Here is a 17,127-nt window from a genome sequence, read left to right as displayed (position 1 = left end):
AGCCAACGTGGCCGTAAATGGCTTGGGTGTTATCAGCCCTGGAAGTGTTGTCCCCTGCTCCCACTGCCCCAGCTCAAGCGCGAGCAGGGAGTGTCTGTCCCAGGATGGTGTGGCACGATGGGGTGTGTGGGGTGTCTGCCTATCTCTCCTGGCCCCAGACATACAAGAGGAGCATGTGCAGGGGATTTTCCTCCCTGTGCAAACCGGGACTGAGGGGTGACCCCATCCCCTTCACGCCTGACCCCGACCGAGTGCAAACTCCCCGCCGGGCCATGGCTCAGGCTGCAAGTTTGGCTCTTGCAGACGAGAACAGTGAAGCGCGGCGGGGAGCACAAGAAGCAGTGGGGACCATCACGGGGCGGGAGGATGGATGGGTGGATGGATGGCAGCGGGGAGCAGGAGCCCGCCGTCCGGATGCTGGGGCTGGGTACAGCGAGCCCGTGTGCTGCGGGAAGGGGGGCTCGCTGCAGAGCCCACCCAGCTCATTGGCTTGCGAGCCGTGACAGGCAGGCAGCTCCCTCCCCGCGAGCGCTGCCTGTGTGGATGTGAGCAATGTGCGCAAAGTGCCTTTGCATTAGCCGGTGAGTGCCGTAGCGCCGGGCGCTCGCTCGCAGAGGTGCTGGGACAACCGAGGTGGCCCTGTCCCGTGCTTGGTGGCCCTGCCGGACCATGGCATGGGCACAGGGGGACCTGACATCCTCACTCTCCATCGTCATCGCTTTGGCTGCCTGCCTCTCTGCCACCACCAGCGAAGGTAGGAGCCGGGGTGGCCCTGGAGCGACAGGGCAGTGTTGGGGGGACCCGCAGGGTCGCTGCGGTTGTTTGGATGTGTCCGCATGGGCTTCACTTCTCTGTATTCCCAGGGGAGCACAGCTCCAGGTTCCTGCCTGCTTGAGTTTGCTGATCCTGGAGCTTTTGCACCAGAGGCTAAACTTCGCAGCTGGGCAGGAGGACTTGATTTCTGCAGCAGCGCTGCCAGCTCTGGCCTCCCTTCAAGGGCTCTGCTGCAGCATGCAAGGGTGGCTGCAGAGGGGACAGGGACACAGGCATCACCTCAGCCATGGCAATCCCCATTACCAGAGCTGGCAGCAGCATGGGGCTATGCTTGCTGGATGGAGCAAACGGGTGGGCACAGGAGGATGCAGGGAGCTGGGAGGGCAATTCGGTGGGAAACTTGTCATGAGGGAAAGGGCTGGAAACTTCCGAAGTGGAAGGCAGGGATGCAGCCAGGGACCCTCTCCTGACAGCTCGGTGTCAGCCGTGTTAGGCCTGCTCCCTCTGCCTGGCCGCGCTGCCCTGCTGCAGCTGCCCTCACCTCGTCGGCAGTGCCACCCTGCTCCGGTGTCCCCTTTGGCATCGGGAGTGCTGCTGACACCCACCCGCTCGCCTGCCTCCTCCTACACTGGCAGTGGCAGCACGGCTGCTTCCCGGGTCTGCTGATCATCATCACCCGGAGATCTGCCGTTCCTGCTCCCAAGCGTGTCCTTGGCACCGGCAGTAGCATCCTTCCTTCCTCCCTTCTGCTACACCTGAGAGCCACGGCCAGCACGGCACATCCCTCTGCAGCGAGCCCCCGTGCTGGTGTCCCTGCCCGGTGGTGGCAGTGGCATCCCTTCCTTCTCCTGCCTCTGCATCCCTGCCATCCTTTCGGCATGCCGAGGCCCACGGACTGGCACTGTGATGCCTCACACACTTTGCAGCACCCACTGTGCCGGGTTGTTGTGCCTGCTGCCATCTCCCACTACCCACTCATACCTCCCCTCCCACCAGCCTATCTTCCTCACCTGTGTCATCCATTTCCAGCTGTTCTGGTCCTACCCCGGTTTTCTGCCCGCTGTCTGATTCCTGGCACTCCTCCTGTTCCTTTCCCCACTGCTTTCCTGTCCTTGATGGGGATTCACTGGTGTCTCTCTGCTGAGGATGGGCTGTGTGGGTGCCGGATGGGTCCCCAGCATCCTAACACCCCAGCCCTTGCTGCCCTGTGCCCCGGGCAGGGTGCAGTGCAGAACGCTGCCTGCACTGCCTGTGGCTCTTGGTGCTGCAGCCCTACAAAGCGAAGCAGCTCTGCCTGAACTTGTGTAACCCTGAGCATGGACAAGTGATGCTGAGGCCTCTTTGCTTTCCTCTGTGGAGGAGATCACTGGCTGCCGCGGTGGGTTTTGTGGTGTGCGTATGGAGATCCAGGCCTGGACTGCTGCCTGCCTCTCCCCAGCTGGGAAAGACCTGGGTTTCCCGCAAGACTTTTTGGAAAGGAAAGCTAATCCCAATAACAGCCTTGGTCAGGGGGATCCATGGAGCTGGGGATAAGCTGGGCCCTTGTGAAGACCAAGAAGGCAGGACCCAGGTTAGACTGGGTAGAAGGCGCTGGGTGGCATCAGGACAAAGCGTGGGATCCTGTAGGAAGATGGTGGTGGCCCCGTCCGCCGCTCGCAAGGTTGGTTGGGCATCCAAGGGTACTGGGGCTGACCAGTGCCAGCCCTGCCCTGCTATCTGGGCAATGGAGTGGGGATGTGGCTGCAGGCTCCTGTGAGCGTCCAGCACCCCAGGGTGCTGCGCTGTGCTCGTGGCACTGTCCATGCTGTGCCAGTTGTTGAGCGCCCTGGCACGGGGATGGGTCTAGAAGCATAGAGAGATGCTGCAAAGTGCAGCACAGCCCTGGTGCCTCCCGTGCCCCGGTTGTGCTGGGCTTTGCTATCCCATCTCTGGCTCAGCACACGGGGTAGCCATGGTGCACAAAGGTGTCCAATGCTGCCAACCATGACCTCTGTCCACTGCACAGCCACAGTGCATCTCTGGCCATGCCACCCAGCAACCCTGGTACTCATTTGAGGGTTGTAGGGTAGGAAATTGCAGCCACAAAGCAGATTTAGGGCTGGTGTGCGCTGCACTCTGCGTGTGCGTATTGGGAGGCAATTGGTGTATAAAGACACGTATTAACCTGAAGGAACGGCTTCAGTCTTATTTTATTCCCCTTCCAGAGCTCCCGGTGCCTTTCTGTTTGCTGAAAGATGTGTTCCAAGAAGTGTCAAGCTTTTTTTTTATTATACAATTATGTATAAATAATATATTATTACAATAATTATAATTATTAGAAATAATATATTCTATATATTATTACATATCTTTCATTCGTTTCACTCTTCCGTACAGTATGTGCCCTGGAAATGGGAGGAAAAGGGAATCTCCATTCCGTGGTAAATCCCCACACTTTGGTGCGGCAGCCATGGCAAAGCGCTTTGAAAGCCAAAACTCAGATTCTTTATAGACGGGCGAAAATTTGCAGGATGTGGGAGATTTCCATTTGGATCACGGAAGAAAAAAGAACTCCAAAATTGTTAAATTGCTTTAGAGCAGGGGAGTAGAAAAGTTATTTTCAATAATACGAAGATAGTGTGATAGACTAAAATATTTACACTATTACACGCTGTGTTGCATTGGCAAAAAATATCAAAGCAGATATTTTGTATGACACCGGCAGCTGAAGTTAAATAATAAAATATGAAATATCTTTGTTGTATGGCAAGAAAATCGGAAAAGCAGAAATTGCCACATTTGAGGCTTGGGCGGGGGGGTGACGAAATCTGATTTTCTGCCCGAAAATGGCACTTGGAATGCTGCTGCTGGGGTCTGCTCACTCCCAAGCGATGGCTCTGGCTCAGCTCTGCCCACCATCAGTGAGGTGGGTGACCTTTCTCCCCATCACAGCACAGATCCCATGGCCTGCGAATGAGCTTGGTGGTACCTCGGTAGGGATCATGATGCAGCAAGGAAAGGGGACCCGGGGACATCTCCCGCAGCATTTCAGGGCTTATCAGGATGCCCAAGGCAGAGAGCAGGTGGTGGGGATAGGGTGATGTACAGGGACTACACTGGGGAGGATGCAGTGCTGATGACACAGGGATGCTCGCCTTTTCCCTGCGCCATGGGGTCAGTGATGGAGGCGTTTTGTTCCTCCCTACAACAGGGATGGCATGTGGGAGAACACCAGGATCCTTGGGAAAACCCATCAGCTGAAACAGGAGCCAGAGGAAGGGTTTGTGGCGATCTCCCCTGCTAATCTCTTGACTGTAATCTCATTAATTGCCCCTCTGCTCAAACAGAAAAAGAGGTAAAAGCTCATCTCCGCATTTATTCAGTGCTACTTTTGTACCCCTTCAATGCCGAAGTCGGGGCTGCGAGAGAAGCAAAGCTCTGAAAGGGAGAGGAAATAGCTTTTTCAGTTGTAAAAAGGCTGTGAGGATGCCGTGTTCCTCCGTAAGAACAGGAAACAAGAGGGTTTAGGTACGCAGACTTTTGGTGATGGGGGCATGGGGAAGCGTTAGTTTAAACCAGAGATTTGATTTGGGCTATGTTTGCAGAAAAACAGATACAATCACTTTGGGGTGTGTAATATCTTTATTACTCCCAAAATGCTGCTATAAAGCAAACACTTACAGGATTTTAGGTAGGATTTTAGGATCACGGGGGAATGTTTCTGGTCTTTCTTTCTCATCTTCATTTCCATCTGTCTTATGTTAACAGCTTCTCATAGTAAAACTTCTGGAAAATCTAACCCAAAAAATCTCAGACAAATAACACAACAGGGCACAAATTGCACTCACTCTGTGGGCTTTTTATTCACTCTCCTTGAATTTTTGTTGTCAGAAACAGTGAGGGATTTATTTACAGTGAAAAGAAATGGGCACCATTTTGGTGACGGTGGAAATAGATCTGATGGATCCGAATTTAAGTATAACTGAAAACCCAATGAATTACTACAGGGGCAAAGGAATCCCCTAATTTTTTTTTTTAACTGCTGAGAAATAGTTAAGAAAAAAAAATATTTTACCCGAAAGAAAAACACAAAACCCAAAACCAACAAAAAATAACGAACCCCAGCCCTAAAAGGGGCTCAGTCAGGGAGGGAGGTTGAGCTGCTCGTCCCATGCATTTCGCTGGGGTCGGCACTTATGGGTCCTGGTGGATGATGCTCTGTGAGTGCCGATTTCATCAAGACACCCCGACACCTCTGCTCATTGTTTCGGTCAGGTCCTGTGTTTTGTGCATCCCTGCTCGCCTCCCTGGCAGCCCACGGTGCTGCCTTTATCTCCAGGGGTAAATCCGTTCGTGTGATAACTCTATTCGTACCCTGACAGTCTTTGATAGTTCGGTCTCCTCACCCCAGCGTGTTTGCATGAACAACACTCAAAATGATTCCTCTGTCACACAGAAATGGTTAACCCCTTCGGTCAAAAGTGAGCGAAGGGATCACGCGGTCGTATTTCCTTCATAAAGACAAAAATCCCCATGTCCTGCCCGTGTAAGTGTGTGGTCATAAATAGCAACATAAAGGATGTAAGTCCTTTATGGATCAGGTCCAGCCACACCGGTAAAGCCTTAAGAACGGTGCTTGGCCCAGGGATACCATCGAGAAAGCTATTCAATATTTATCTGAAGTCATGGGCAGAGGCAGACCCATCCCTGCCTTCCCTAATCCATTCCAATGGGTCATCAGCCCCAGCCTTAAAAAATTGGACCCCTCTTTTCCCTAATATAAATTTCCCTGGTTCACCTTCCAGCCATTTGTTCTTGTTAGGCGTTTCTCGCTGGATTAAAGAGCCTGTATTTTAATGCTGTGAAAGCATGCTGAGTGCAAGCGGATGCCTTGCACCCCTCATGGGCACAGGCAAAACTGGGCTTTGCACTTTCCCTTCTCACTTATTTTTTCCTCCATCCCTGGTATCATGGCTGTGCCTGTGGTACCTTCCGCTCTATCTCCAGTTTCTCCTATTTTCACTGCCCTAAACATGTAAGTGAGCGGCTGCAGCTGGATAGACCATCTCGATCCCAGCATCAAGGGCATGCACAAGTCCCTGATCCTTCCTTGGTTGAAATACCTTTTGTGTTAGGTACCTCCCATACGATTTTTAAAGGCTCTCGTTTTATTTCGTTACTGGTGGCATGAGACATTCAGCCCTTCCCTTCAAACGTTTTCACTATTGGTATTTTTGTCTGTGAAAACATTCTGGTTTAGAAAAAGCTATTTTTTAAGGGAGCAAAGTGAAGCAAAAGCCTTTAAAAAAGAAAAATACTTTTAAAATGTCCCTGTGATACAAAGAGCTGAGCATGGTTTAGGGTGGCTGACTGGTATGGGAGCAAAAGATGAAATCGGGGAAAAAGCATCTGACAGCCTGATGGAGGGAAAACTGCCATCCAAAGCCCCTTCGGATAATCCAGATCAGTGGGGACATTTGCAAACATCCACATTTCACTACTGAATCCTCTGGAGAGGATAAACCCCAAATCTTTGCCGGGACCGCTGGGATGCAGGGGTCAGTGGGAAGGGCAGGGTGTCTTTATGGTTTGTCCAGCTAACGGATTCATGGGCTTTTCTATCGGCACAGATCTCCAGTGCCAGGTGACACCAGAGAGTCTGATTTTGGGTAAGAAAACTACAAATCCAAACAGGATGGAGATAACTGAGCAGGCAGCTTACAGGTGGGGAGTGAAAGAACTGAGATGCGCTGGGATAAAGACCTGGGATGGTGTTAGGGACTTGGCTGGTGTGAGCTTTGGCTCCCAGAACGCTCAGCAGAAGTCAGAAACATCAGTGTCTAAAGCTGAAAATGCATTTGTGTCTATGTTGCTATATCAGACGTGAGCAAAGAGATGAGGGAGTCAGGGCTGGTGTGAGGACACCATCACAAACCCTTCTGAAGAGGGCTCCAATATCTCCGAGTCCATACGCACAAGTTCTGCTTACCACAAGCAGAAAAGGTGTATTTTCTGTCACAAAACTCTCCTGTGTGATACTTAAGGACTGTCACTATACTGATGGCATGAGTTGTTCAGCCTGTCCCTGAACCTGGGGCTGCAGCTTGGTGGGAAGTCCTGGTACGGGTGTAGGTCCATTATCTGTTCTTTGAGCTTCTGGGTTTGGGGACACTGGTCAGGGATGCAAAAAGGCATCCTTTGATGGTGTGTGTGATGACAGATTAGCTCTCGCAGGGCTTTAGCCTAACAAGATGCCAAGGGGCAGCTGTGCAATGCACAGGCTCCTCTCTGCTGATGGATGTGTCCCTGTCATCTTGCTGTCCTTTGGGCTGGGGACACCGTGGTGGAAGGGACATACATGACTCCCTGAAGGCCAAATCCAAACCTGAGCACACCAGGTCTGCAAATCACTGCTACGGGGCTCCAGGGACCTTTCAGCTGCCTCGGTGCCCCCCTCCCCAGCCTCGTGTCGTCCTGCCCCTTCCCCTGCTCACATTGGATGTTTCCATGGAATTTCTTCCCTCCCTGACCTTTCTCACCCCCCATCCCCAAAGCCTTCCCACCTCCTACACTGGTTTCTGCCCTGAATTACAACGAGCCCAGCTGCCCCTTGAGCCCAAAATACCTGCTTCCACACCAGCGCAAGCTCCTGGACTAGGGATGTGGAAGCGTGTGCTCACCCCTCACTCCAAGCCTCAAGTCTAGCCCCGAACACCCCATCCCTGAGCCCTGGGCCAGCCTGTGGATTGTTTTAACATTCCCAGTCAGTTATTTACGTCCAGCTCTCACCACGCACTGTCTGCACCGAAACCTCTGTGTGCCTCAATGCGGGATGCACAGCAGTACCGTAACACCCTGCCCAGCAGCGGTACCGTCTGTGCTTCCATTTGGGGTGCCCAAGCGTGTGCCCAATTTGCCTTGGCTGTCTCACAGCACAAGAGCATCAGGAGTCTCAAACAGAGTAGGAAACAGGAACATTTTACATCTCTATTTTCCCACCTATATTTCTGTGAGGGAACATTTTTCTGTTGTTTGGCTTTTGATGTGTTTTTCCGGGGAGAAAAAATGCTGCCCTGTAATTTCAAGGTTTTTACCCTTGGAAATGCTTTATTCAGAGTGTTTTGTTTTGTTTCATTTTTTACATTATTTCATGACACCTCGGTCCTACCACAGGTTATGCTCTTGTGCTGCACATTATGTTACACGAGACCATGCAGGGTCTGGAAGGATTGGGTTGATAATTTCATTTTTAAAACCTGAACTGTATTTTTCTGTTAGCACCGATTGAACAAACAAGCTTTCTTCCCACATCAAAGTGTCTTCTGCTCCTGGTATACTGAAAAGGGGTGACCCTCTGGGCAGTCCTTATGGGCATTACCGCTCCTGATGCATTACAAAACGATATAAAATTAAATACAGAAAGTTCACAGCAACAATCCGGAGGTCTGAGAAGAAATCCTGGATTGGGAATTAGGGCACGTCCAAAAAGCAGCACTGTTGTTGTCACGGCAATTGTTTGAAAACATTTCTTTTGAATGTATTGCCCTTTTCCAGTCCAATTCTAGTATTCCAGAAATGTGGAAATCCCGCGTTCCTGCCGGATTTGGTGACATCTTTTCTATCTACCCGCAATGCTTTACTTAATTCCTCTCTGGGCAGCCGAGGCACCATCCCCGCTGTGTCCTCAGTACGTGCAGCCTGACAAAGCCTGCCTGGATCCGGTTGAGTGCTGGGATGCAGGACCTCACTGCCGTGGTGCCGACCTGCATCCCCTGTGCACAGCTCCCAAATGGGAAGCGCTGACCTACCCTCCAGGCTTGCTGCTCTTACCTCGAAGCCCTGTGTGCTGGTGAATAAATCACTGCTTTTCTTTCTTTAAGGATAAATACTTGTCCTGGGAAGGGGGAAGCTAAAAGCAGAACATCCCATCCCATCCCCTGTGATGCTCCGAGGCCAGTAAGACACAGCTTTGTTGCTCGGCTTTGCCCCCCGAGTCGGAAAGGTCGTGGCTAGCTATTCAACATGCCCCTGGATTAAACGGTGGGACACAAATAGCTGACCCACCCCGGACCCACCTGCCCCGTCAAAGTCCTGTCTGAGCTTATGGCAAATGAACGCCAATGGTTCTTGTTCCTCTCCTCTCAGGAAGCCTTTCCCTGCCCCTTTCCTACAACCAGACTCTCTCTTCCTGCTGCAGATAACCCCCCCCTGTGCCGTGTTATTCCCCCACTGAGTGGGGCTGGGGTTGTGGGGCCAGTATGGGGTGTGCAGACCCTGCGTGAGGCTGCAGGGGCTGAGCCTGACAGTCTTTTGAGTTGCAGGGAGCAGGAGTGCCTAACTGTGCTGATAAGAGTTTAATTATCGATGCAAAAAGCGTTGTTGCACGGGGGGAGCCTTGCTGTGAATCTTGGGAGGCCTTTGAAGTTGTGATGGAGAGGAACTGAAGCCCAAGGGAACAGGGCTGCTCCCACTGACCCTTCCTCCCCACGCCTGAGCTACAAAGCCCCTGCCTGGGAGGGAGACAACAGAGTAATTAGAGTGAGGACCGCAGTGGGTTAACAATTAGTGAGGGTGCTCAGAGCCCTCTTTGGTCCCCCACTGCTCTATGGAGGCTGGGGCTCAGCGCATCCCTGCCCTGTGTCACCTTGGGCTTGTCCCACCACCCCACCACACACCCCCAGCCAGGATGAGGGTCCACAAACACCACTGGGCTGGGCAGCTCTTGATCCCACAGGACTGTTCCTGAGCCCGGGATGCTCTGGATGAAGGATCCCAAGGTACCTGTTTGTAGGGATGTCATACGTCCCTGCAGGAGCTGTGGCCACCGGAGCAAGCATTGGGAGAGGTTTCTGACCACTCCATTTCATAGATACGTGGCAAGAGATACATGGACCCAGACAAAACACGTCTTCTGCATGCTAGTCTCTGCCTTGGCTTCCTCACTTATTCCCAAGCAGTGTTTGAATTTGGTAGATATGGGTACAGATAGGAGTAAGGATATGGAGATTATAGATATAGATATATAGATATAGATAGCTATAGCTATAGCTATAGATATCTAATATAGAGATAGATAGATGATACAGATATATAGATATACATATAGATGATATAGATAGATTTAGATATAGATGTAGCTATTGAAGTAGAGATAGGTTAGATGATATATAGATATATATAGAGATATATACATAAAAACATGTAGCTATAAATTACACATATACATCATATACATACACATACACCTAGTCTTCAACTCCTGTGTAGTCTGCATCTATGAGACTGCCATGTCTCATAGGTGTAATGGTACATCTCAATGTAACACAACATTACACAATGCAACTTTATAAAGGAGCAAGTAGGTCTGCCTTGCATGAAACACTGTCTCAAGACCCCAGTTGGTGCTGGGGAAGCGACCTGCTCTCTCCTAGGTGCTTCCATTTGAACAGGCAATTGGGCTTGACAGCTCCTGAACCAGTGCGAGCATTTCCCCTGACACCTCCTGGTGTTTTGGCTCAATACGGCAAGTCAAGGCCAAGGCACAGAATAGGGGAGATACAAAATGGTGCTCAGGAAAACAAAATGGAGCTCGCAGTTTGAGCCTGATCCATGCCGACAGTCCATAACATCAAACAGAATTGCCCAGCTGTAGGACATAGGTCTCCCAAACCACGTTTTCTGAGAAACGTCCCAGCTGAAAGGGATCCTTTGTGGCAGTCTCCTTGCCCTCCGGCTCTTTCCAAGCATCGCCTCCGGAGATGAGACATCACCTGCAAGGGGCTGGACAGGGCCCTTGTGGCATGCGATGCGGTGTGTTCCCTTGGGTAGCCTTTCCCTGGAATGGATGGTTGGGTTTCGGAACGATATGCAGTAGTGCTGCTAGCTGGATGCTGAGGTCCGCAGAAGTGTGTGCTACACCAGGAGTTAACACAAACGCTCTTGGGCACACAATGCCTTTGTATTTGTGCAATGCCCACTGCAGCGATCTTAAAGCCCCCAGCTCCCATGCACTTGGCTGAAACGCTTGCTGAGGAATAGAAGAAACAACTTCACCCTCTTTCTGCAACAAGGCTTGAGCAATCTGCTCCGCAAGGCTTCCTGCAGGAAGTGCAAGCTTGTGCACCAAAGCACTTGCAAGGAGCCGGCTCCATCATCTGTATGAGGCTGGGTGGCAACCATATGGTCCGCATGGTGGGATGGGGTGTTCCAAGCTGGCTCCAGGTCCCACACAGGGCAGTGCAGACAAGCCTAGGGTACATTCCACCATGGATCCCAGCTCCTTGTGCTGCCTGGAGAGCAGCTGCATCCGTTGCCGAGCATCTTGGCGTGGGAAAGAGGGTGCAGGGACCACAGCGGGAGGGAGATGGGGTCTGCAAAAGCGGTCTGCTCCCTGAAGCCTGCCTGCTGAGGGTCACTGGGACCGTGCTCCTGCTCTGTGAGCAGGGAACTCCCGAGCCCGAGCTCCTGCTGGGTGAATTACCCAGGGAAAATAGGCAGAAAATCTTCAGATTAACAATAACAAATAAAAATGGATTTGAGATCTCCGAGGTAATTACTCCGTGCTGAGGGCAAGGGGCCTCTTTAGCAGTGGGAGCAGCGCCATGCAGGGAGTGGAGGGGCTCGGCCTGCTGTTGGGCCAATGGAGTCACACAAGAAACCCTGGAAATTCTTTCAAATTGTTCTGCTAACATTAATAAATGCCTCAAAAGCTCCTAATCTGCTCTGTCAGGAGCATGACGTCGGGTGTTTCACAGCCAGCTCACGTCTCTGCTCCTCTCTCCCTCCACCTCTTCTTCCCTGCCTGGTAATGGTAAATGAAAGTGGCACCCGTTCCTCTGGCTGCTGGGACCAGCATCACGCTGAGCCCAGCCTCTGCCAGGGCTGGAGCCACTGTCCCAGTGTGCCCATCCCCAGCATGACAAGCCGCTGCTCCAAGACCACCATCCCTCCAGAGCCGGGAGACCAGCCGAGACCTGATGCTGCAGCAGGGATGCAGGCAAGCTGTATCAAGATCTAGTGTGATGCTGCTCGAGGATGAGGAAGGGCAGCGAGCATGGAGGCAGCATGCAAAGTGGGCTTGAACTTACTGGGTGGCTGCAGGGCTTTTGCTGGGGAAGGCTGGAGGCACTGGAGGTCTTGGAGGAATCCTGGTTCTGATGAGGGGTGACGAGACAGGGGCATGCTGGTGTCCGTGCCTGCTGCACTCACTCCCAAGGGCCAGGGCACCTTGTTGGCACCCTCTCACAAGCCTCCATCCCTGTGGATGTGTACCTTGGGCTTGGACTCCTTCCCCTGGTGCTGAGCAAGTTGGGGGTTATCAGGCAGTGGCAAGGCTCTGCCCCGTGTTGTTAGATTTGGGTTTGGAGCTCGTGGGCAGCAGATGACACTCAGCAGCAGCTCACCCTGTGCATGCAGCAGTGCTGTGGCATCCTGCTCCTGACACTGCTCGGGTTTGCACTGGAAGCTCCTGAGCACATTCAAAGGCGGCCTCACCTCTCCCGCTGCAGAAGCTGCTCCCCTTTCCTTGCAGATATGCCTGTGTGTCCTCGTTAAGCCGGGCTCCTGGTGCTGGCAGGGCTTTTGAAGGATTGGATTTGATGGAGCCTGTCCCCCACTGCCTGGCCTCTCCACTGGGGTGTCAGCCAGGACCATGGGGGGTCACTTTGTGCTGGAGCCGGGCACCGAGGTGCATAATTACAGTGGCTGCTGGAGTACAGACTTCAAACCAGTGATGCTGGGAGGGATGTGAACGCAAAGGGCTTGGCTGAGCCTCTGGAGAAGTGTCCAAGTGAGGAACGATGCTCTTGTTGCATCAGTGTTGGTCCAGGGTGGGACTGGTGGACAACCTAATGCCTTGAGTTTGTGTTCCCAGCTTCCCTATCCCCTCTGCCCTGCTCTGCATCCCCTCCAATCTGTTGTTTGCACTCCCCTCTCCTCCAAAAGGACCCATTGCTCTCAGTCCTATGGCCAGGTCTGATACAGCCTCACTTCAATCATACCCCAAATCAACAGCTTTGGGGAGCACCAGTTATTGCCATCTACTCGCTCTACATCTGCCTCAGCTGCAGCCAAACAGGTCCCTGGCAGCAGCCCCATGGATTGATGGGTGCAGGAACAATCAGGCGAGTGGATGTAAGGAGGGGTTGCTTGTGGTGGCTCAGTTCCTAGCCCCTCAGGAATGAGGAGAAAGCTTTCTAATGCAGCATTTTGCTTCTGTGTTTTCCAGTGAACTTGCTAGACACGTCAACAATCCCTGGGGACTGGGGCTGGATGACTTATCCCTCGCATGGGGTAAGTATGCAGTGGCTGTTGGTGTATGGCGAATGGGTCACCACAGGTCCCCCTGGTGCCTAGATCAGTGCTGATGGGGCAAAGAGACCACATCCAATGGGAAAATGTCAGCCTGAAGGATGCTGCTGGTTTGGAAATGCCATTTACTGTCCATGTCCCCTGGTAGTGACTAGGTTGTCACCAAGTCCTGAGCAAAGAGGGAACTCAAGAGCTGGGTCACCCCATGGGCTCTCACACTGAGAAGCATCTCATTCCTCTCTGCACCAAGGGGAGCATCAGGAGAAGCAGCCCAAAATGTCTGTGAAACTCTCAGCAACCTGTAATCAGAGGAGTTTGCTGTGGGAAGTGGGGAAGAGGGGCAGGGATGTGGATGGTTTCTTAAAGGGAATGGGAATGTAAATGCACAGCCCTGCAGCGTGGCCAGGAGTGATGTAGGAGTGGTGACCCCCATCTGAACCTGCCATCTCTACTGGTTGGGTCCTTTCTGCATGCTCCCTTCATCTGCATTTCCATGTCCACATTTCCCTGCCACAGCAGTTTTCTGGAAATGGTGAGTTTCAGATGGCAACAGCGGCCCGGCTGCAAGGATTTTGCTCATTCATTGAGTGAACAGAAACAATCCCATAATAAACACTCAGAGGACCAACCGCGAGGCACAGTGGGGCTTGCCGCAATGCACAAAACAGGCAGAATTGGGGTGCCTACCTGGCTTTCGCTGCTGTGCTGCTTTTTCATGTCCACTCTTTTTCATCCCCTCTCTGAACTAAATGGTCCTAATCTTTTCAATTCCGCCTCCTACAGAAATCTTCCCAGGCCTCTAATCATTTTCATTGATCTGTTGCTTGAGACTTTCAGTCCCCACGCTGTTCGAGCAGGAGTGATCAGAACGGTGAATTCATAATAATGACGACGATTGGATTGGTATCAGGCATTATTATATATGTAAATATATTAAATTATTAGCTCTAATTTTAGCAGTTAGGTCTTGCAGTGACTATCCTGGAAATGTAACAGATTCAGAGGTGCAAGGTCAGCGGGGACCACAGAACTGATATGATGTGATCTCCTGCATAAATACAGGCCTTCAGACCTGCCAATTCACTCGCATCTCAGAAAAGCCCAGCTTTTATCAAATAAAAACCTTTGACTGCAAAATTGACAGTGGTGGTAAATCCTCCAGGTCCTGTAGTGATGCTGTTAACAGATTGCTGTTAAAAACCCATCACTATGTGGGTTTGCTTGGCTTCGGTTTCCTTCTTCTGCTATTGCTGGATGAGGGAGACGTTGTCCTCTTCATGGTCACGCACAGGTTGCCCTCGGTCATGTCAATCGCTATCCTGTCACACCGCTGCTGCCGTCTCATCCCAAACCTGCTGCCAAATGCTGGTGTTCTGGAGTGGCCTGATGCACATTCAGAGGTGCTGACCCTGTTCCTCAGCTAAAGTCACACTCATTTTTGCTTCACCCACATCTCCATTCCACTGCCCTGCCTGAGCCTGGGGCCACCACATGGGTGACAGTGGGGAGGTGGGTAGCTCTACATGGGTCTTTAATGGCACTAAACAGCACAGAGCCCCAGTCCCCAGTCTGAGGAGCTTATAAAGGGGCTTTGTGTCCTCTATCTCAGTCTTTAGTGCCCTATAGCTTGCCCTACAGTTCTGTCCCACCTCTCTGGGACTACTGGGGATGCCAGAGGAAAGGTGGCAGCCTCAGAGCTTTCCTCTTCTGGTCTGTTTGTTGCCTGTGCAACAAGTCAACAGTTCAAACCATCATCAGCGCAAAGCTGGAGGAGAGGCACTTGCAAAGTCCTGATGCTTTCATCTCATCTATGGGAAAAGTGAACTTGCCCCTCAGGAAGGGCTTTTTTCCTCTCTGGGTTTGCTGTGGCCACCAAGAGCAGAGGAGCAAAGGGCAGGGAGCAATGGGCACAGTGGGGGTCAGCAGTACCATGGACCCTAGGGAGTGTCAAGCCATCAGGGAGGCATGTGTGGTCTGTTTTGACATTTCCTCTTGCCAGACGATTAACTGAGGGCTAATTGGCTGTAATTGCTGCTCAGGGGTTTAATTGCATCCCCCCCTCACCTCCACCACGGAGACACGTGCAGGAAGTGGAAGGGTCACCAGCAGCATCCCTGTCCCGCAGGCTGCGGCTCCTCTCAATTATAACTTCAAAGGGCTCCCAGGAGCTTTGCAGCTCGCTCCATCCCCAGAACAATTCCCTTTGCGCTGAAAATTAAACTCTTATCAGTGCTGTCAAAGAGGCTGCCCCTTCTCCTTCTGTGCCTCCGGTTTCCCAGCTCTCCCCAGTAAAACGCTCCAGTGCCCCAGTGCCCTTCTCTCCCTTCTCCTTGCTTGGCACGTGACCCGCTGGATCAGAGGGAGCCTGATCGGCCCCTTTGCAAATTGCTTTTCTACTGACTAATTAAAACGCTGATGAGATAAGTCAACATATTATTAATAATTATTGTATCGTCTACTTTGATTTGCAAAGTCAAACAGGAAATGATTTTGTTCAGACTCAGGGTATCTAAAGAGCTCGAATGACGCCTTGCAAAAGCTAATTACAATAGGAGCACCTTGAGTGGTGGAGGAAGGCTCCCCATGCTGCCCGTGCCCTTCCCATCTGCCCCCCACCAGCACCTCCGTCGTCTGGCCCCATAGCATCCCTCTCACTGCATGGGCTGGGGTCAGCCCAGAGAGCTGCTGGGCATCTGTCCCCAGGGGACCTGCCCCAGTGCCTGACATGCTCCATGTTGGTTTTGTTGATGGGAGCACCAGGAAAGACCTTCAGAGGTGGTTTGTGCATCCCCACCTCTGTCTCTCTGCTTCTGGTAAAGGAGTTTCTCTTCCAATCTGAAGCCTCTGCCTGGATCCAGGAACACCAGCAAGTTACAGGGCAAGCAGCGGTGAAACTCATCTTCTTTTGAAAAAAAAGAGAGGGGTAGGAACGGAAAGTTGGAAAAATAAAGACTTAGATTAGTAATTGAGATAAAAGCTCATCTCCCAGATGATTCAGTAAATGCTGGGTTATTGCTAATTCCCCAGACACTGGTCACTACCAGGAGTTAATCACCTGCAGTGAAGCTCAGGGTAGTTAACTGCCTGACAAATCCCTCCTTAGCCACAGCAGTGACTGATTTCATGAGGATTATCTCCATTAAGGCCTCCCACTACTGATTTATAGGTGCAATAACATCCTTCTCTTTTCCTCCTCTCCCAGTGACAGAGTGAGGGACCTGGCAGCTCCGTGCTTGCTCAAGGGAGGAAGGACAGTGCTGGATGTCTCAGGAACAGCAGCTTTGCTGTGCCAGGCAGACCAGGCATCCCTCAAGGAGCCATTCCAGAGTGGGGAAGACCTCGTCCCTTGGTTCCCTCTGTGGTCACCAAAGGGTGGTGGGATGCTGAGCTGCTGCTGGATGTGGCCTCTCCTTGTGTGTTCACCTCTTCCATTCCTCCTCCTCCTTTTCCCCACTCTGCTGCAACACAAGCCCTGGGAGACTTGTAAGACCTTGCTCAGCTGCCCAGATATCTGGTGTTTGCATCTTTCGCCTTCCATATATCTGGCAAATATTATATAGCTGGTGTTGACTTTAATTTAAACCATTGGGCAAACCCCTGCATACAGATGCAATCATGTCCTGTGTCCCCCCCAGCGCGTGTGCTCACCACAGTAATTATGATGTCCTCATTTCCATCTCACTGGGGGATCTTATCGCACTGATGGGGGCCGGGCTGAGCTTCCTCTAACAAAAGCCACTTCAAACTGTGGGCCAAGAGCAGGTGATGCAGGAGGCTGGGGGTGTGCACAGTGCCCATGCTACTGGACCGATGGTACCCAGGGTCAGAGACTCCTCTCCCCAGCTACAAGAGCCTGTCATTAAGGTGAAACAAGGAATGCCTGAAACAGATCCCTCCATCCTGCGCTAGGGATGTCAGAGCTTGGGGGATCAGTGTTGCCTTATGGCATGCTGGGAAGATGCTCCTGTGGCATCTGAGCCACCAGGTTGGGTGGCCTGTTCCCCTCCATGGGTTTCCACCGATGGCAGAGCACTTGCTGTGTAGGTCAGTGGTACAGGCAGGTGT

The 17,127-nt window shown here is 51.9% G+C and overlaps 1 protein-coding gene across 1 annotated transcript in view; it reads left to right on the top strand.

Annotated features, from left to right (window-relative positions):
- Positions 1-669: 669 nt before the first annotated feature.
- EPHA8 (EPH receptor A8) overlaps positions 670-17,127 on the top strand; it is a gene marked incomplete at both ends in the record, with an annotated part of 42,895 nt that continues 26,437 nt past the window's right edge. The window contains 2 exons of the mRNA XM_080631104.1: positions 670-754; positions 12,980-13,044. Of these exons, the coding sequence (XP_080487230.1) occupies positions 670-754; positions 12,980-13,044 (150 nt within the window). The remainder of the gene's footprint in view (positions 755-12,979; positions 13,045-17,127) is intronic.

The sequence above is a fragment of the Psittacula echo genome (assembly GCF_963264785.1).
Source record: "Psittacula echo genome assembly, chromosome: 17".
Classification (NCBI taxonomy): domain Eukaryota; kingdom Metazoa; phylum Chordata; class Aves; order Psittaciformes; family Psittacidae; genus Psittacula; species Psittacula echo.
Note: the sequence above shows the minus strand (reverse complement) of the source record. Positions and strands in the feature narration are given on the sequence as shown.